At 39.3% G+C, this 20149-nt stretch overlaps 2 protein-coding genes and 1 pseudogene across 2 annotated transcripts; all 3 read left to right on the top strand.

Moving 5' to 3' along the window:
• Positions 1–739: 739 nt before the first annotated feature.
• Positions 740–9638, top strand: PHAX (phosphorylated adaptor for RNA export). Its single transcript, XM_065918190.1, has 5 exons — positions 740–894; positions 2560–3173; positions 5069–5189; positions 6526–6609; positions 8847–9638. The coding sequence occupies exons 1-5, from the start codon at positions 799–801 to the stop codon at positions 9114–9116; spliced, it is 1185 nt and encodes a 394-aa protein (XP_065774262.1). The 5' UTR covers positions 740–798; the 3' UTR covers positions 9117–9638.
• Positions 9639–9961: 323 nt separating this feature from the next.
• SPMIP10 (sperm microtubule inner protein 10) lies at positions 9962–15148 on the top strand. The gene is made up of 3 exons (XM_065918191.1): positions 9962–11446; positions 11993–12101; positions 14939–15148. Exons 1-3 carry the CDS (start codon positions 11361–11363, stop codon positions 15146–15148), a joined length of 405 nt encoding a protein of 134 aa, XP_065774263.1. The 5' UTR covers positions 9962–11360.
• A 2459-nt stretch (positions 15149–17607) lies between these two features.
• On the top strand, positions 17608–18036 carry LOC136157108 (large ribosomal subunit protein uL24 pseudogene; annotated as a pseudogene).
• Positions 18037–20149: the final 2113 nt, after the last annotated feature.

The following is a 20149-nucleotide window of genomic DNA, read 5'->3' as shown; positions in this document are numbered from 1 at the left end:
ACAGGTAGAAAAAAGTGAATAAAACAGGCATTTTGGTGGGGAAATTCAGACAAAAAAATAAAACAAATAGGCATATAATTATTGACGCCATGAAGGGATAAAAAGGGTGACAGGAAAGGCAGGACCTTGCTTTAGTGAGAGTGCCTGAAGAAGACCTCTGCGGGAAGGGCGCTTTTAATCAGAATTCTGAATCATGTGAGAGCATAACCTCTGGAAGAATGGGGTGTCGGAGTACTGGAGGGTCTGTAGGCCGAGGGAACAGTAACTGCAGCGCCCTTGGGCCGGGAAAGGGCCCAGGATGCCTGAGGAATAACGTGAGAGGCGCCAGCGTGGCTGGAGAGCAGGAGAGGGACCCCAGCCTGAAGCACACAGCTGCAGCTCCGTCGGCTGTGCTGAGGTCTGAGCCGGGCGGCGACCTCACGTTCCGTCTGGAAGGCTCCCCTGGAAGCTACTTGCAGAGGGGATCACAGAGGAGCAAGAATGGAAGCCGAAAGGCCCGCCTGGAGCATCCAGGCGAAGACTGTGAGACCGAGAGAGGAATCCCTCACGGCTGCCACGCGTGCACACCTTTAGGTTTGAAGAGAGCAGGTCAGAAGAAAAGGCGCCAGCGTGTGGAGGCAGCACTCGGGAGCAGTTTGCAATGATGATGCAACATCTGCGAGTCTCGACTCAGGCGTCCGGGCCAGGCCCCAGCGGCCGCCCGGGCGAGCGCGGCCCCCTCGCGGGGGCGCCCGAGCACCCACCGCCCGCCGCCCCGCCGGAAGTGCTCTCCCGGCCCGCCGCGCGCGCCGGGGGAAGATGGCGCAGGAGGCCGGCGACATGGAAGATGGGCAGGTTTCCGACTCGGATTCCGACATGACGGTGGCACCCAGCGACAGGCCGCTGCCGGGGCCGGTGAGTGCGGCGGGCAGGCGGGTGACTCGGGGCCGGGAGCGCGGGGCCCAGGCGTCCTCCTGGCGGGCGCGCGGGGCCCGGCCGGCGGCGGGGAGACAGCGGGCCCTACGAACCTGGCCTGGCATCTAGCTGCGAGGCGGGGTGCGCGAGGCGGGCGGCTTCCCTGAGGCGGGCGTGCGGTCGTCTCTTTCCCGCCTCCCGTGCTCCTCTTCTCGTTTTCTAAACCTACAGAATTCCCTCCTTCGGCGTGGCTAGGTTCTCCCCGAAGGGCAGATTTTCCCGAACAGGTAGAACGTGGGGTCGTCGGCCCACAAGCAGGCTTGTGGCGCTCATTTGCGCCCGAAGAGAAAGGGAGTGAGGACCGGGAATGAAGTTCGTCTCTTGCTCAGGGGCCTGTTCTTCCATATTCCCATGGAACCTAGCTTCGTGGTGCCATAATGTGCCGCTGGGTTTTATGTTAGCTTCCCAGGTTTCTAAATAGGCGTTTGTCTTGGCCGCCCTACTAAGTAGCAAGCTGTTTTGAGAAGGCTTTAGTGCCAGGGTGCCCGCGTTCGAATTTCAGAGCCGTCACTGTGTGATCGGTGACAGGGTATTTAGCCTAGTGCCCCATCTTTAGAGTGGGAATAATAGTACCACAGTGATGGCTGTAAGGATTCGGTGGAGCCTAAATGATGGCTGACAAGTGTTACTGCCGTTACTGTTTCCAGATACGAAGCCTTAACCTTCTGTCTTTAAAATACCCCTCTCCCATTCCTAGCACGGACTAGGAGCTCAACAAATGGTTTGATGTTTAGTTGAAAAAGCAAAGGTGATTCCTTTTGCATGTAGAAGCATCTTGGGAAATCGGTACCAAGATATTTTATTTTTCAGTCTTTTTCAGTTTTGCATAGGTTGACTCTTGACTTAGTAAACTTAATGCCATGGACTCTGCGGTTTTACAAGTAATTTGTCAGTGATGCCTACACATAGGATTTTACTGTCTAGTCTAAAAGGAACACAGTCCCAAAACCTTATAAAGGCAGTTGATACATCCAAATGCAGGACAGGAGCCTCTGGAAAAGGGGAAAAGAAGTTCTAACTGCCTCTAATAATTTTTGAACATGTCATTTTCAAACGTTCTGACAACTGAAAAGATTGAAAATCTTCTGAAGGTGAGAATTAAGAGCTTTGGTAATTTTTTTGAAAGCTGTTTTAGCACTAAGTGCTACATTAGCTATATAGAAATAAGAATTTGTGGCTTTTAAGATGGAAATTCCAGAGAGTTCCCTGGTGGTCTAGTGGTTAGTATTGGCCACGTTTCCCGTGGGGGACCCAGATTCAATTCCTGGTTAGGGAATAATCTTTGGAAGATCTCTGAAACCAATTCAGTCCCTTACATGGATTCTTCTCTCTCTCTTTTTTTTTTTTTTTGGCTGCTTGCAGGATCCCCGAGTGACTCAGGCTAACACTCTCAGGGATGCTACAAGTGGTCAAAAAAAAAAAAAAAAAGGAGGTTCCATGTAAACCTTTAGAAATTCAGGCACTGAATTGGTTTCAGAGATCTTCAAAGATCACTGCTGCTTTAAAATGGTTCCGCGGAATCTCTAAATAATTTTTTTAGATAGCACAGGGTGTGTGGGGGTAACGTCTTTGGCGACATTGACTGTCCTTTCCCTTCACTTGCAGAAGGCTCTAGGTGGGGACTGTGCAGTGCGGCCCTTCCAGAGTGCTGCAACAGTGTGCGCCCCGGTGTCACATTATCGGACTGTGAAAAGTGTGGATTCAAGTGAAGAGAGTTTTTCAGATTCAGATGACGATGGCTCTCTCTGGAAACGCAAGCGCCAGAAATGTTTTAACACCCCTCCCAAACCAGAGCCTTTTCAGTTCGACCAGAGCAGCCAGAAACCACCGATAGCTGGAAGGAAGAAGGTTAACAATATCTGGGGTGCTGTGCTGCAAGAACAGAACCAAGATGCAGTGGCCACTGAACTTGGTATCTTGGGAATGGAGGGCACTATTGACAGAAGCCGACAATCGGAGACCTACAATTATTTACTTGCTAAGAAACTTAAAAGAGAATCTCAAGAACATGCAAAAGAATTAGACAAAGAGCTAGAAGAATATATGCACGGTGGCAAAAAAATGGGACCAAAGGAGGAGGAAAATGGGCAAGGCCATCTCAAAAGGAAACGACCTGTCAAAGACAGAGTGGGAGACAGACTAGAAATGAACTATAAAGGCCGATACGAGATCACGGAGGACGATTCTCAAGAGAAGGTGGCTGATGAAATTTCTTTCAGGTGAGCATTTAAATATTTCTAGAAGTGAACACTTGACCAATTATCTTCCATTTATAAGAAACACCATAGATTCCAAATACATTGATGGTGATGTTCCTTTTTGAGATTTTTTAAATCCAAAGCAAGAACTGGACTTATGTGGTTATATGAATATGAATATAGTTGACTATTCTTAAATTTGGGCAGATCTGATAGAATAATTGTGTAGATTTTTGTGAACTTTTGAGCAACTCTTTCTATTGAGGGCTGTAGAACTACTCAGATAAAAACAGATCCTTTTAAATCATATGGGTTTCTTGGAGTGTTTTCAAGCATTTATGACTTGTTTTTACAACTTTATTGAGGCTGATTATACATGTAATAAAATTTGTCCTCTTTAAGTGTTGACTTTTTTTGGTAAATTTATCGGTTGAATAATCATAAAGCACTTCTAAAACATTTCCATCACCCAATAAGATCCCTCATGCCATATGCCCATTTAGAGTTAGTCCTAGTCCAATTCCCAGGTAACTGCTAATCATTCTATTGCTGTCAATTTGCATTTTTTGGAAATTTCATGTTAGTAGAATCACAATATGTAGTCTCTTGTGCCTGGCTATTTTCCCTCAGTGCAGTGTTTTTGAAATTCGTCCATGTCATAGCAGTCATCAACAGCTTACATATTTACACACACACACTTGTATTGGCTATTACACTATTTGGCAATTATGAATAATTCTGTTATGAACTTCCATGTACACATCTTTGGACACATAGTTTCATTTATTTTGGATAGATAGGAGTAGAGTTGTTTGATGTATGGTAAATTTACATTTCATGTTTTTTTTTTCATTTCATGTATTTTTAACATGAAATATCTAAAGTTGAAATTTTGCTTACATTTTATTAGCTCTAAATTATTAGTGAACAGTGTCACAAGTTTGAAAACATGTTTGGTTCAAAGGTAATATAACTAGTAGGAGAACAAGTATTTACTTTCCAGGCAAGCCTGTCAATAGCAGTACTAGATTTTTTAAGTACTGAGGTGGTTTGGAATATAAATGCTGGAAAGAAACCTAGAGACTTTGTAAACCAATACCTTCACTTTACAAATAGGAAATTGAGGCCTAGTACTTGTGTGGTTTGCTCAAAGTCACTAATGTGTCAGACCTGGACCTGAAGTCTAGTCTCTTTATTCCTAGTTTAGTGCTCTTTCCACAATAGAGAAAAAGCAAAAGAAGCCAGAGCTTGCTAGGGAACTGGTAAGACTTCTGTAATATTAATCCTCCTTCATCTCTGCAAAGTATGGTCTCTCATGTTAGGTGTGCTATACTTATTTAGGCTTCCTGTGTTTTTACCCGTCAGTGGTAAAAATAATTATATCTGCTTTGTAAGACTGTTGAGAGAATTAACTGAAATATAGTGCATATATAGTTCTTAGGATTGTGCTTATCTCATAATAAGCCTTTGGTAAATATTAGGTAAAAACATATCGTCTGTTCTGAGACAGGGAGCCCATGAGGGAAAAGTCCAATCCATTTTAAAGCTCCTGGACATCTTGAGTTAGGAGAGCTAAATTTTAGGAAACGTGGTATATGTTTGCTTTTAGACTTGCATTCGTCATGCTGTGTGTGCGTATTTCTTTTGAAATTTACTGTAATCCCATAAGGCAAAGTGAAGAGGCCAGTACGTAACTTGAGATGGAATCTTGACATTACTGTCTGCTTGGGTAACCCAAGATAAGAATGTTTCCATGTCACTGATTCCAAGGTTAAATACTAAAGATTTTGGAAAGCAAATGTTACTTGAATGGGATGTTAATTCTATCTGGGAACTAAATTGGAGACTAAGGTAGATTTCCTCAACTTTATGCAACAAATAAAGAGGTTGATATTACTTCATTTGTTCCTTATCAGGTTGCAGGAACCAAAGAAAGATTTGATAGCCCGAGTAGTGAGAATAATTGGGAACAAAAAGGCAATTGAACTTCTGATGGAAACTGCTGAAGTTGAACAAAACGGTGGTCTTTTTATAATGGTAAGACTAATAAAATACCCTTGTCTCTGATTGTTGGTTCTCTTATGTATAGATTATAACCAGTGTGTTTCAGACTTTTAAAAACCTTCATTAATAATGAAAATTGAATTTAAATATTCAGTATGGTCAGTTTTTACAATTAGTACTTTTCTTATTAAAAATGTATCTAAATTGTAGCTTGTTAGTGTGTAGTCAACAACGAATCCCTCACAGGCTTCATTAAGGGTAGGGGCTGAAATTTTAAGAAAAAAGGCAAAAAAGAGAAAAAAGGGCAATGGACCTGGAAGCTCAAACTTAGTGAGTATGGGTTTTGGAGTTTGGGGTTTCTTATTTTGAATTTTGGATGTGCAGCATACTAGATGTGACATTTAGCTAAATTATTTGACTTTGGATACCTCAATCTCAGCTATAAAATGGGATTAATCCTCTAATGTAAGGATTAAATAAGATAATGCATATATAGTGCTTATCACAGTGCCCAGAACTCAGTTAGTAGTGGTGAAGAGAAGTGTTATTTTTGGTTCATTTAATTCATACATTCTTGAAAACTGGTTCTTGGGGGGGCAAAAAAAAAATCTTGTTATGTATAAAGCACAGATAAAGTGTATCTATGAGTATTAAAATTTCATGGGTGGTAGGGGTGAATAGGAAACAAAATGTCTAAAGAGGTTTCTGGGATTGAGGAAGGGGAAAAAAAAAAGTGGCTAAAAAGCACTTTACTGTCCCAAAATGACTGATAGAGCAATTCTCTTGCTGGGGCCAGATCACAAGCAGTGGCAGTTTATGCTGTAGAATGAGTGATCTTGCAGATCTCATTTAATTGAGCTTTCACCACAGGATGAGGATGAAGGTCGAATGGTTTCCTTCTTATTTGTTCCTCGTGAATTTGAGTAATAACATCACAAGAGACCCCATCAATATTATGCTGTGGAAATGGAGAGAAAAGTAACCAATTAGAAGTGATAGCACTGGGTGAAGAAACAGCCTGTGGACATAGATTATAGAAGTTAACAACAAACTATGATGATCATGAGTGTAGTGGCACCCCCTGCCTGTGTCGTAGTTTAAGGCACTGTTTTAGATACAGGAAGCTTATGTTGTAATGGGGGTGGGAAGGAAGCAGTCTAAAGAATAAATGTAGTATCTTCCAAGTATGCTAGAAAGTGATACCTGCTATGAGAAAAGAAATGGAGCAAATGGGAAGTCTGGAGAGATGAGAAGGACATGGCAGTTTAATGGAGTGGCATAGTAAATCTTCATGGAATGTCTCTGAAAGTTGCTCTGACCATTCATGGTAAGAGTCTACACAGGATGATTTTTCTGTTCTTTTTTGTAGAATGGCAGTAGAAGAAGAACCCCAGGTGGAGTTTTCCTGAATCTCCTGAAAAACACTCCTAGTATCAGTGAGGAACAAATTAAGGTAAAAATGACAATGTCTTTTACTTTTAAGATCAATCATAATTTGACTGCCACTCAGCCTCTAGCTTCATTTTCTGTTGGTCTCTATTACATGCTCTGCCTTAACTTGACTGATTTTTTTAGTTGCTCTTTTCAAGTAAAACTTGAACCTCTTATAAAGCTCTGCCTCCTCTTTTCCTCCCCTTTCAGAGCCAAGGTCATGCTTCCTTTTATGGCAATTTTTCCTGGTGTCTTAGCATGTACTTATTTTTTTCTACTCTCCTATAACTTGGTTTTCAGAATCTTAAGCCTTCCCTGGTGGCTTAGACAGTTAAGAATTTGCTCTGCAATGAGGGAGACTTGTGTTCGATCCTTGGGTCGGGAAGATTCCCCTGGAGAAGGGAATGGCAGTATTCTTGCCTGGACAATCCCATGGACAGAGGAGCCTGGCGGGCTGTAGTCCATGCGGTCACAAAGAGTCAGACATGACTGAGCAACTAACACACACATAACTTGGCTTCCAGGATCTTAGTTCCCTGATGAGGGATCAAACCTAGGCCTTCTGCACTGGAAGCATGGAGTCCTAATCACGCCCTCTAAAACTTTTTATTAATGAAAAATGTCACTCTTTTGAAAGATATAGTATGATCTGATGAAAAGGATTCTCTAGATGAAAAGATTCAGAGTCTAAGTTTTAATCTTAATTTTGCCATTTAACCATTGTAGACTCTGAGAAGATTGCTCACTGTCTCCCCCAGCCTTAATTTTTTCATCTATAAAGTGAGGACTTTAATATGTGCCCTGCCTGTTTAATATTACTATAAAAGAGTTAAATAAAATGATGTCTAAAAAAGCTTTTTCTTGGTAACTAAATCTGGACAAGCAATTTCCAGAAGCAGGAGAGAAGAAAGGAACATTTATTCACCATGAGCCTGGCACTAAGGCCAATATTTACAGTACTTAACTCTTGACAGCCTGTCATTGGGTGTCACCCTGCTCTGCAGATGAAAGCAAGAAAAGGATAGGTCTGAGATCACACAGGACTCTGCCTTCAGACCCATGTTGTTTTCACTGAATCACCTGTCTTTGAAATTCAGTTCTTCTAACTCGTTGTGGAGGGAATTTACTGTTTGTAGATTTTTATCTTAAACTGTCAGAAACATTGCATTATAATAAACAGTGGAAACAATTTTAATAGTATCAAATAATAGGGGAATGTTTTCTTATAAGGACATTCTTAAAACAGCTATTGTGTAGCTTCTATTTTTATGAAACAATTCTAAGAAAATTAGAAAATAAAATAATAGCTTAGAGGCAGAGTACAGATTTTTAAAGAAAAAGAGTCATGGGACAATAGATTGGTAGTTAAAACACCAAAATGTTACCAGTGCTTTGGTTTATTGTGAGGGGTTAGAAACGTTTTGGCTTTAAGATTTTTTTTGTTTTCTGTTTTTTCCAAAATTTCTGTTGTATATGGATTGACTACCTTTGTTACTAGAAAGGAAAATCAGAAGGTAGATATAATTTTATTGCAGGTAATTTCATATTTCATCCAAATAATGGTGTTATAGTTTTTCTTTTAGTCACCCTATTGTTAACAATCACAGTCTGTAGAATTTGGAAGCCAGAACTGAACTGAGTGGGCTTGTTTTCAACTTTTTCTCACTTGATTTTATTTTAGTATGTGACCTTATATTCTCTTCTTCTAGAGAATACAAAGTTTGTGAAGATAAAAAGAGTAAGAATAGTTAGAGGTTAATTTGCTCTATTTTTTTAAAGTCCAGCTATAATGATTTCCCTCTGAAAGTAGTATGCACTAGGTTCTTAACTTATGGGTGGGAGAAGAAAAATTTCTCTCAGATTATCTATTGTCTGCATTTGTCGTAACACATTAACAATATGATAAAAAAGACATTTCTTTAGGCCATTCCCTGGTGTGTTTTATTTAAATATATAACCCATGGGAATGACATTTCCTCATTAATAAAGTTTGCTGTATTTGGAGGAAAAGGGGGAACTTCATAATTTAATTTAGTATTGCCAGGCATTGTACTAGTTAGAATTGTTTTTATCAAGATGTTTGGATGTGTTTTCATATAAAATGAAAATACTGCTACTATGCTCCACTTACAGGTAAGTAGACGCTTGAAAAAATTGTGAATTTTCACACTGTTGTGAAGGCAACATAATAGGGTTTAAGGATATGGTAGTTTTAATAAATAGTAGTTCTTGTTTACTAAAGTTGTTCCTTTATTGTAGGACATTTTCTACTTTGAAAGTCAAAAGGAATATGAAAATAAAAAAGCTGCTAGAAAGAGAAGAATGCAAGTGATGGGGAAAAAGATGAAACAAGCCATTAAAAACCTAAATTTTCAAGAAGATGATGATACATCACGAGAGACTTTTGCAAGTGACACTAATGAGGCCCTGGCCTCTCTTGATGAATCACAGGAAGGACATGGAGAAACAAAGTTGGATGCAGAGGAGGCCATTGAGGTTGATCATTCTAATGATTTGGACATGTTTTAGTACATTTTGAGGAATAAACCTTTCTAAGATAACATTGTAATAAACCATTTCTACTGAGATTATTTTACTTTGCACTGATAAACACAAAAATCTGGAGAGAATTGTTACTTTGTTTTAAATAAAATTGAATATGTGTGAGATGAATGTGATAACATTTAAAACTTTCTCATGTCTGACAAAATATTTAAAAGTATATAGTGGAAGATTTAATTTCTTAATCTGTTGCATGTGCTAATTATTACTAGTTGATCATCAATTTTGTCCAAGTCATTTTAACATGCTTAAAAGTTTTTCTGATTTATCTTTACAATGAACTATGATTGGTTTCAAAACATTCCATTAAAAGGTCCTATTAAGACATAAATTGTTAAACTGTTACAAATGCATTCAAATTTAGTTTTTCTATGTTTTAAGAACTCTTAGGCTTTTAATGATAGAAACTAAAAATAGGTTTATACTAGTGGCTCTTCCCACTTATGTGTTTGTTCCGAAGTAAATAAACATCAGACTCTTTTCAAAGAAGTATCAGTTCATAACTTTAACTTTGTTTTTGACTTATTAGTTACTTTGGTCATATATTTAAATACTAAATATAATCCATATGTGCATAATTGCAATGACATTTAAAAAAATTCCCAGTGGTGGCCTGCCTAAGACAGTTTTACCTTATGTTAAGGAAGTTACGTATTAAAAATGTTTCTTCTGCATGATGTTTAAAATTATTCATTTTTACTTAAGAAAATAAATAGTTTACTTAAGGTGTCCCAAGAGTTGACTACAGTTTACAGAGTAAGCAAAAATATGTAGGAAGCAGTTATTATCTATTATTTGCAATAATGTACTTGAAGTCTTTCAGTAATTTTTGAAACACGTAATCATTGAAGTTGGATCTAAGCAGGGAAGGAAGAGGAAAATGGTTATTGGTTACATTTTATTCATAAAGAATGCAGAAATAAAATTAGAATTCTGGAAGTCACTGAGTTTCAAGTGATTTTATTTTATAATCTCAATTTTCTTTCATAAAATTGCCATAACCAAGGAAAGAAGCATTTTAAATAGGTAAGTATTTAAATATTGTCCCGAAAGTTTTTTTAACCTTTTATTTATTGAAGAATTTTTTTCTAATTGAAGTATAATTGACTTACAGTATTACCTTAGTTTCAGGTGTATAGCATAGTGGTTCAGTATTTTTATATATTGTAAAATGATCACCACAGTTCCTGGGATTGCTTTATGTGAGGTGATTTTAAAGGTTTGGTATATTAGGTAAGAGAACACTCAGAAATCTAAATGTCGTGTATCCTTGTAAATATTACTGATTTTCCTAGTGTAAGTTACAGTTTTTGAAGGATATTAGTGTCTCAGGGCTACTTCATCTTTAGTGGATTGCTCATTTCTCCCCCACCCACTTCCTAGCTTGTTTTCATTATTTTCTTAACATTTGCAAACTACACAGATTTCTGGATTGTATTACATCCGAAGGTGTATAGAAACCAGTGTTTCAGTTTTTAAGGTTTAAGGTTTTGTTTATTAACATTACTCTTCTCTAAACCTTTCTAATTATCCAGATCTAGGAATGTCTTCCCAAACTTGCCAGAAATGTATTCCCTTAATACTGTCATCATACCAGCATACATTACAGTCATTCTTCCTGCTCAGCCTAACATTCTCCTACTTGCTGGCTAGTAGGGTTAACAGTAATAGCCCTCTGTGTCTCTGGCTTAGTAATTTAGGTGCTCATCCTCACTCATAACCTTTATTAGAATGAGTTTTTTTTACCTAAAATACTCTGTGATTCAATTCAAAACCTAGGAGATAAAATGGGTTGAATTGGCTTGGGTTAAGGCAAGTTTGATTTACACTCACAGGTGTCTAAATAATGGCGAAACAGGAATGGGACATATAAGCTATGTGCAGTCTATAAAGAGGAAAATATGAAGTGGTTATTTGTGAGTAATAATTGCTTAGTCCACTGTATTTCCTAGTATCTTTGTCAAAGTTGTAGTATGTCTGCAAACATGCTTATTTTTTAAGTGCTCATGGAAAGAATTGACAATGTACTCAAGGAGTATTTAAAAAACACTTGAAATGGCTCTAAGTCCCACATTCTTAATTAACTGCTGAAGCAATTACTACAGGTTGCTATGAAGTTAGCAAAACATTGTTACATCTGAGGCAGCACTGCCATCATAATTGGTAGACTAGTGAAGTTCTAGATGAGAATTCCTGACACCACGGGCAGTGATGGCTTCAGGCAAAGACACTTGTCCGATCTTACCTAAACTCCCCAACAACTGTTGTGATGAGAATTCAGATAAGCCTGCTAATAAGTGAGGACTTAAGGGTTTGGGGTTTTCTGGGGGTTTTGTTTGTTTTCAGTCTGGGAGTTACATTCATGGGGACGCCAATTCTGTGCTTCCCCTTGGTATCTATATAGAAAACTTAATGTTCCAGAACAAAACTGTGTATGCTAGAGAAAGCAAGACTGTCCTGAGTGTAGAGCATGTACTAAATTCAGAAGCTAAATTACTGATTTTTGTGACTGGCCAGAGATTCCTTTAGCCAGTGCATAGGCCTGAGCTAAATCATGGTGTGCTATTTTTCCCCTTAAAATAAGGCCAAAATGAACATGAGTAAATTGTAAAGGACAGCATGCAGTTAGAGTAATGATATCCAGAGTGGACCCTTGGTGACACTTGGGGATTTAATGGGTCGGTTATCTACTATTAATAGGTGAGTCTCAAAGCAGTGACTGCTCTGTCCTGCAGCTGCAGGGGTCCAAACCTCACAGACACAACTGCTTCCGTTCCCTCAAATGATGCTAAAGCAATTGTATTTAGTTCGCAAGATACTCTTCTTGCTTTCTTAATCTTCAGGTGTTGTGAGATTCATTTGCCACGGTTTTCCTTAAAGCAAGGGATGATCCCAAGAAGTTATGTAATGCCTTGGAAACAGAACATGGAATTCAGGAATGTGAATCTGAAGGTATTTTCCTATAAATATTCATAATTTTAAAAAACCTATAGTATGTAATATATCTGTGAATAAACATACAACTCTACAAAGTCTGTTTTGAAATTTATTTTTCATTTTTTCAGCTTTATTGAGGAACAATAGACAAATCTGATTGTGTATATTTAAAGTATACAACATGGGCCTTCCCTGGTAGTCTAGTGGTTGAGGCTTGTGCTTCCACTGCAAGAGGCACAGGTTTGATCCCTGGTTGAAGAAGTTCCTCACGCTGTGTGGTGTGGCCGAAAAAAACTATGGAAAATTGTGAATCACTATGTTGTCCAGCAGAAACTTACATAATATTGTACATCAACTGTACCTCAACAACAAAAAATTTTGAGGGCAACTTGGGGAAATATTTATAGCATATACAGCAAAGGGCTAATTTATTAAAAAATATTTAAAAATAGGAGCTTCCCTCTAGTGGTTAGGAATCTGCCTGCCTGTGAAGAGGACACAGGTTGGATCACTGGTCCAAGATGATTCCACATGCTCAGCCCAGAGCTAGCCAGTACCGCTTAGAGCCTGTACTCTGCAACAAGAGAAGCCACCACAATAAGTCTACCCACTGCAACAGGAGAAAGTCCACATGAGCAAGGAAGACCCAGTGCTGCCAAAAATAAAATTTTTTTAGTGTAACACAGCCTGATGCTTTGTACATCACTGATTACCGAGATCAAGATAATTAACACATTCATCATCTCTCATAGTTAACTTTTTTCCTTGTAGTAAGAATACTTCAAATCTACTCTCAGCAGCTCTCAAGTATACAGTACCATTTTATTAACTAGAGTCACTGTGTTGAACGTTAGACCCTTAGAACTTACTCTTCCAAAACTGGAAGTTTGTATCCTTTGTCTCATTTCTTCCTCTTCCCAAGCCCTGACAACCACCATTCTAACAAAAGTTATTTGGTGCACCTGCCACATAAACTTGCAAACAAAAGTTAAATAGCAGTGTCTTACTCAAATAACCCAATTATAAACTTAAAATAGATAAACCAAAAGATATCAGAAATACATGTCTACATTTTCTTTACATAATGCCGGTTCACAGTTGTTAAGTCCATCAGTCGTAGACACCATTAATAGTAAGGCTGTAGTACAGAGTGTGTATTTTTTTATTGAAGTATATTTTATCTTCAATGTGTTAACTTCTTCTGTACAGCAAAGTGATTCAGTTATGTATGTATATAAATATACACACATTTTTTTTTCTATTCTTTTCCATTAATGGTTTATTACAGGAAATGGAATATATTTCTCTGTGCCATACGGTAGGACCTTGTTGTTTATCCATTCTATATACAATAGTTTGCATCTGATAATCCCAAACTCCCAATCCAAGTCTCTCCTACCTCTCCCCAACCTTGGCAGCCACAAGTCTGTTCTTTAGAGAGAGTATTTTTACAGCTGTACTGCAAACTCAGGTTGAAAACTATGGGAACAGTTTGGCTAGATTTATAGATAAGACTCCTTGTTTACTCAGTTCTCCTATTCAGTAGTCAGCAGTTTCAAAACATTTTCCAAATTCAGATTGACCATTCCCTTGTGAAAAGGTAAGTTGTTTCTTTAAAAGAGAATATAATATTTTGTAATAATCAGACAACAAGAAGTTTCAAGTTACGATTCCTAGGAAGAAAGGTGTGTATGTAACTAATTTCCACATTTCTAATCAATAAGCAATTAATGTTGAGTAAGAATATACTTTACCAAAACAGATGATATTATAGAATGTGACTATTATATACAAAACATTTCTATGATTCTTGACCTTACTCTTTAGAACTATAATTCAGCATAAATTTTTCATTGTTATTTCACTTCTGCAATTTAGTTGACAGTGTTCCTAACAGTTTTAAAATGTAATTAACAACTGGTGTATGGAGCATCTATCTTACAGAGTAAAAGTGAAAACTAAAGGAGAATTATAATGAAGTGAGTGTGCGCTGAGTAAATGCTAGCTTTGCTTTTCTTCCACTGTACCATTTTTCCTATAGGAGTTGAAATAGCTATTTAACAACATAAAAACAAGAGAATGGCATAGGAGAGAGGGGGCTGCACCCCAAGACCAGGCCAGACTGCTATTCAGCAATATCAGAGAATCAGAAATACATGTACAATTCAGATAATAACCTCTCACTACAGATAATAAGTAACTTATCTATCCAACAGCAGTTGCAGCAGCCTCCGCATCCCCTATAGCTCATTTTATTTGTGTTGTTGTTTAGTTGTTCAGTGGTGTCCGACTCTTTGTGATCCCATGGACAGTAGCCCGCCAGGCTCCTCTGTGTATGGGATTTCCCAGGCAAGAATACCTGAGTGAGTTGCCATTTCCTGCTCAGGGATCTTCCTGACATAGGGATTGAACCCAAGTCTCCTGCACTAGCAGGCAGATTCTTTACCAATGAGCCACCAGGGAAGCCCTAAAAAGAGCTTTGAAAGTCAGCAAAAGATTTTTCATTCGCATATAATGTTTTATTCAACACTTAAAGAATTGTTTAATAATTCCCATTTTATATTTGAGAAAACTGAGTCCCACAGTGCATAAATGACTTATACAAGGACATATAAGTGGTGAAGCTAAAGGTCAGTGATCCAACTCCAAGTTTAGAGTCTGCAGTCCACACCACTGGCTCTTCCTGTTGGTTGGAAGACACCAGTTAGCACTGCTTTTTAAAAAATGGTTATTGCTCTGCCCACTAGAGATTCCTTCTTGACAGTAATAGAAAAACTACTGGGCAACTTCCATCTTAATATAATAAAGTGGTTTTTGGTGTGATATACAGCAGATTTTTTTCTTCCTCTTAGCACGCAGAAGCATGTGGGATCCATGCTGGCCCTTTGGAAGACACTCTGTTTTTGGATCACAGTGAAAGGCTTTGCCATGGGGAAGATCGTAAAGTTGTCTTGAAGAAAGGCCCGCCAGAAATAAAAATTGTAGATATGCCTCTGCATTCACCTCTCTCCAAGTACCAAAGCACTGTGATTTCCCACGGCTTCAGGAGGCGGCTGATCTGATCAAAGAATAAAATAATCAAGTAGTTCAGTCTCTCTCTCTTCCATAAATATTTCACCTACAGGTTTAATTTATTCAAAGGCTATAAGGCAACTGCATATTTTTTTACATTATTATATCTTAGAAAGAAAATAATCTCTGAGAACACCTGAGATGAAGTAGAGGAGCAAGGAAAACTGTCTCACTGAAATTAATTTCAGACTAAGCAGTTAAGAAACAGCAGACTGATCCAGTCCCACCATCTATCTTCATCACACTCCTCTCTCTTTTTCTCCTCCTCATTCTATCCTTATGATTCCTCTCTTCAAAAACTCAGGTAAACCAAACTGAGACAGAGTTGGAGGATGTGGGATTATTTTTGCTACTTTTCTGATTTACTTACTTTTACTTTCTTTCTTCCTCCCTCACCAATACACATACCCCTAAGAGACTGGTAACTAGCCAATAAGGTTATTAGAGGTGTTTTGTAGACAACTCTATGATGCATCATATGATTTTAGCTGAGATATACTTTCCATATTGGTTCAGTGTATCCAAGTATCAATATCCTACAGCGAAGAATTGATTCACATAACTTAAGAAATAAGAATGACTATGTGTAAAAATGATACACTGCTGTGGAAGACAGTATAGTGGTTTCTCAAACAATTACACACAGAATTACCTTATGATCCAGCAATTTCAATTCTAGGCATATGCCCCAAAGAATTAAAAGCAGTGATGAACAAATATTTGTACACCAGTGTTCACAGCAGCATAATTCATTTTAGCCCAAAGGTAGAAACAAATGTCCATCAACATTTGTTGGGGATGAAAAAAATTTTCCTCTATTCTTCTAGGTTCTTCTGGTGGGTTTAAGAATTGAATTGGCATGAGACAGATGAACAGGAGAAAATCAAATAAACATTAAATAACATGTATACATGGGAGAGACCCAGGAAAACTGAGTAACTCACCAAAATGACTGAAACCCTCACTTTATATATCATTTTCAGCTAAAGACAGAAGAGGATTTGACAATAGTGATTTGGGCTTCAAAGAGGAAGAACATAACTGACATGGAGATGGAAAAGCAAATGTTCCATTAATGTTTGTTGGGCCATGCAGAAAAAATGGGACATAGATTGGATAGAGACCTTGAGCGTTTCCCCCGCCATAACTTGCTCATGTTTTTGCAGACATCCCTGGTGATATAGCTCTATCCTTGTAATAAGCCTTCTATCTAAATTCCTTTAGGCACTTTAGGGTACCTAGCTCAGGGACAGTCTCATCACCCTACAGTATCAATTTTTCTGTTCTACTTAATTTTCTCTAATTTTGTGTGGCCCTCTAAGTTACATCCTAGTAAGTGATTCTCTTTCAGATTATTCCTCATCTAATTTCACTGTCTTAAATGTAAACACTAACTTGTACCTATGCCTGCCTTCTTTAAAAATTCCAGGGACTTCCCTGGTGATCCAGTGGCTAAGACTCTGAACCCCTAATGAAGAGGGGCCCCTGGTTCAATCCCTGCTCAGGGAACTAGATCACACATGCTGCAACTAAGAGCCCACATGCCTCAATAAAAAATGTGGCTCAGCCAAATAAATAGATAAATAAATGTGTTTTAAAAGAGTCCCCATTCCACTGTGGTTTAACTTAAAACTCTGAATTTCTTCCCAAGAGAGCAGATTATCATGTTGCATCTTGGCCCAGGTGGGTTAATCCCCATGACTGGTAAATCTCTGAGATTTCCAGGGTCAAAAATGCCAAGGGATATATTTTACACATATTGAGAATATAAGTGATCATATTTGACCATTGCTAATTAGGAGCTCCAACCAGTCCATCCTAAAGGAGATCAGTCCTGGGTCTTCATTGGAAGGACTGATGTTGAAGCTGAAACTCCAATACTTTGGCCACCTCATGCGAAGAGTTGACTCATTGGAAAAGACCCTGATGCTGGGAGGGATTGGGGGCAGGAGGAGAAGGGGACGACAGAGGATGAGATGGCTGGATGGCATCACCGACTTGATGGATATGAGTTTGAGTAAACTCCGGGAGTTGGTGATGGACAGGGAGGCCTGGCGTGCTGCGATTCACGGGGTCGCAAAGAGTCAGACACGACTGAGCGACTGAACTGAACTGAACTGAACTGAACTGAACTGAACTGAACTGAATTCGCTTCCAGCAGGCTAAGGGGCCGCCAAGAGCAGGTGGAGAGGTGTGTCCCACACAGGCGTGTCTGGCAGAGAAGGTGAGCACTAGCTGGAAGGGCGCCAGCGCTACACTCCCCGAGTCCTGTGCGCCTCAGTGCACAACTGGGGCCCTGGCGATACAGGGACCAGTTCCAAAGGCTTCACTACAACTTCTCTGGCTTTTCATGTGATTTACCACTAGAAGCCTGGCTGTCAGAAAGCGTCTTCCTTCTTTTAAGAATGTGACCAAAAGAGTGGCCACTGCTGAAGCACCAGCAGCCAAAATGAAGTTCAATTCTTCTGTGGCTTCTCATCAAAGCAAGAACCAGAAAAGGCACGTCAGTGCACTTCCCCACATTCACAGGAAGATTATGTCTTCCCCTCTTTCCAAAGAGCTGAGACAGAAGAGCAGTATTCGATCCGTGCTTATCTGAAAGGATGAAACAGTTCAGATTTTGCGAAGGCCCTGCAAACAGCAGCAAACTGGCAACACGGCCCGAGCTTATGGGGAGAAGTATGTCACCTACCCTGAGTGCAGCGAGAGGAAGCTAATGGCACAACTGTCCCCGTAGGCATTCAGCCCGGCAAGGTGCTTGTCACTAGACAAAAAACGGACAAAGACTGAAAACGGTCCAAAATCGCGCCAAGTAGGAAAGGCAAGGGGCAGACATAAGGAAGAAACAATTGAGAAAACGCAAGAATCATCTTATTAGCAACTTTCATTAGAAACTGTTAAAATGGGACTTCCCTGGTGATCCGGTGGTTAGGAATCTGCATCTCCACTGTAGCGGGTGCAGGTTTGATCCCTGGTTGCACATGCTACACAAAAACAAAACAAAAAAAAAAAGGTTAAAATTTTTAAAAAGGAGAATGTGGCAAAATATGTGCGATAGAAGTCTGGCTTAAAAAGTCAGGATGTATCAACTTGTGTGGATAAGAAGAATGTCTATGACCAGAAAACAGTGCTGGAAGCCAGAACATCAAAATGTTTACAATGTTAGTTCTAAAAGGTGGAGTTTTGATTCTTATTTATATCCTCGCATCTTTGTAACTTCTCTGCAGCAAACACTGCTGTGTTTTACCTTTGCAGACACTGCTCCCCACATGTGGAAGGCACTCCTTTCTATTCTGCTGTCAGTTTCATATTCAACACAACTGCCAACTCTTCTATGAAACCTCTTTCATAGTCTTTTTTCTCCAATACCAATTCTCTCCACCTTAACCTTTTCCAAGTTGGTTCTCTGCCTAAGCCTTCTGCTTCTTGACCAGAAGAGGTCTCTGCTGTGTTGCTCAAAAAAAAAAAAAAGCTTTTTTTTTAAAATGTTTTGTTGGTTTGCACTTCTTTAATAAGGAAAATCTTTGTCATTACCTGTTATAGATATTGTGATATTATAGAAATCAGAGGTAGAAATTCTTCAATGCTTCTGTAACAAATTTTCAGATAGAGCATTTTATTCACAAAAGGGAGCTTAAACCCTTTGGGTCTACCCCTCAGTGCTTTGCAGTGGAATTACACCTGATATGTAAAAATTTGAAAACTGAAAACGAAAGAAACCAAGGGATAACACATTTAGAAAAACATGTCTTTTTCTAGGGACAAATTAAAAACCATCAGTAAAGTGCTTCATTGTAATTCAAGGAAGGCCTCGGAGGCTAAATTTTTTCTATAGACAAGAGGCAGGCAGAAGACATGTTGCGGGGAGTCTGTTCCAGGAAGGCCCATAGGGTTCTGCTCAGTTACAGATACAGAGCAAAATCAGCAAAACAAAAAGGCACATGGGGTGAAGTCCAAGGGACAACGAGCGCTTATTTCCAAAAATCCTCTTTCAGTGAAGTAACACAAGATATATTTAATTACCCCTAGCAATGAGCTGTGACAACTCTGTTCTTTCTTTGATCAGGAAAATTAACTTGTGCATTCTTTGTTCTTTTCTGGGGATTTAAGAGACTATTTTGCAAGTACAGCAAGGTTCATTTTCTTCCCGGTATTAGGAGACAAAGGTCATGGGGGGGGGGGGGCAGGGTCTCAAGCAATCACAGGTGCATTTCATCCTAAGTGATGACTAGATGATCGGGCCTCAGCTGGTGCTACCCTCCAGAGGAGAGTTAAGCTTTAGAGTGTCAGAGAAGTCAGAGCAGGTTCCAGCAGGATGCTGGATTTGAGCAATGGGTCACATGCAAGCCAGTGAGAGCTAGAAAGGCCTTTCCACACATGGGAAAAGCATAAACAGAGGCAATGAGGAAAAATCATTATGTTTACAGAATATGTGAGGATATCCTGGACAGAGAAAAGTTCCCTGCTGGAAAATAAAAGAAGGTAATCTTAGGGAAAAGGATCCAGCTTATAGAGGATTTTAAATTCCAAACCAGTGGTTGAAATAGATTACTATTAATGATCATGACAGAGTTTGAGAAAAACTAATCTGCCAATAGTTCAAAGGATGGATTGAAGATTAAGAGATAAATAAACTGGTTTGAACCTAAATCCAGGTAAGAAATCCTGATTAGGATCAAAGCTATGCAGATGGGGAATAGGGACCTCCATCGAGATGGTTTATATCGGAGTGAATGAAGTGCACAAACCAGGCTTGAGCACGTGGTCAACCTATCCTGGAAATGAGTTTAGCTGCATGTGGTAAGTTACCTTTATCAATCAGGTCAGTAAGGCACTATTAGAACCTTTTTTTTTTCCATGCACAGCTTGTGGGATAATACCTCAACCAGGGATCAAATCCCAGCCCTTGGGAGTGAAAGGACTGAGTCCTAACCACTGGACCACCAGGGAAGGCCCTATTAGAGCCATTTTAACCTCCGAGAAAAGTTATA

This window comes from Muntiacus reevesi, chromosome 1 (genome assembly GCF_963930625.1).
Source record: "Muntiacus reevesi chromosome 1, mMunRee1.1, whole genome shotgun sequence".
Taxonomy (NCBI): Eukaryota; Metazoa; Chordata; class Mammalia; order Artiodactyla; family Cervidae; genus Muntiacus; species Muntiacus reevesi.
Note: the sequence above shows the minus strand (reverse complement) of the source record. Positions and strands in the feature narration are given on the sequence as shown.

Coding starts and splice junctions, on each gene's coding strand:
- PHAX (XM_065918190.1), top strand. CDS start 799: ATGGCGCAGGAGGCCGGCGACATGGAAGATGGGCAGGTTTCCGACTCG. Junction 3,174..5,068: donor GCTGATGAAATTTCTTTCAG/GTGAGCATTTAA, acceptor GTTCCTTATCAG/GTTGCAGGAACCAAAGAAAG. Junction 5,190..6,525: donor ACGGTGGTCTTTTTATAATG/GTAAGACTAATA, acceptor TCTTTTTTGTAG/AATGGCAGTAGAAGAAGAAC.
- SPMIP10 (XM_065918191.1), top strand. CDS start 11,361: ATGGCTTCAGGCAAAGACACTTGTCCGATCTTACCTAAACTCCCCAAC. Junction 11,447..11,992: donor TCAGATAAGCCTGCTAATAA/GTGAGGACTTAA, acceptor CTTAATCTTCAG/GTGTTGTGAGATTCATTTGC. Junction 12,102..14,938: donor TCAGGAATGTGAATCTGAAG/GTATTTTCCTAT, acceptor TCTTCCTCTTAG/CACGCAGAAGCATGTGGGAT.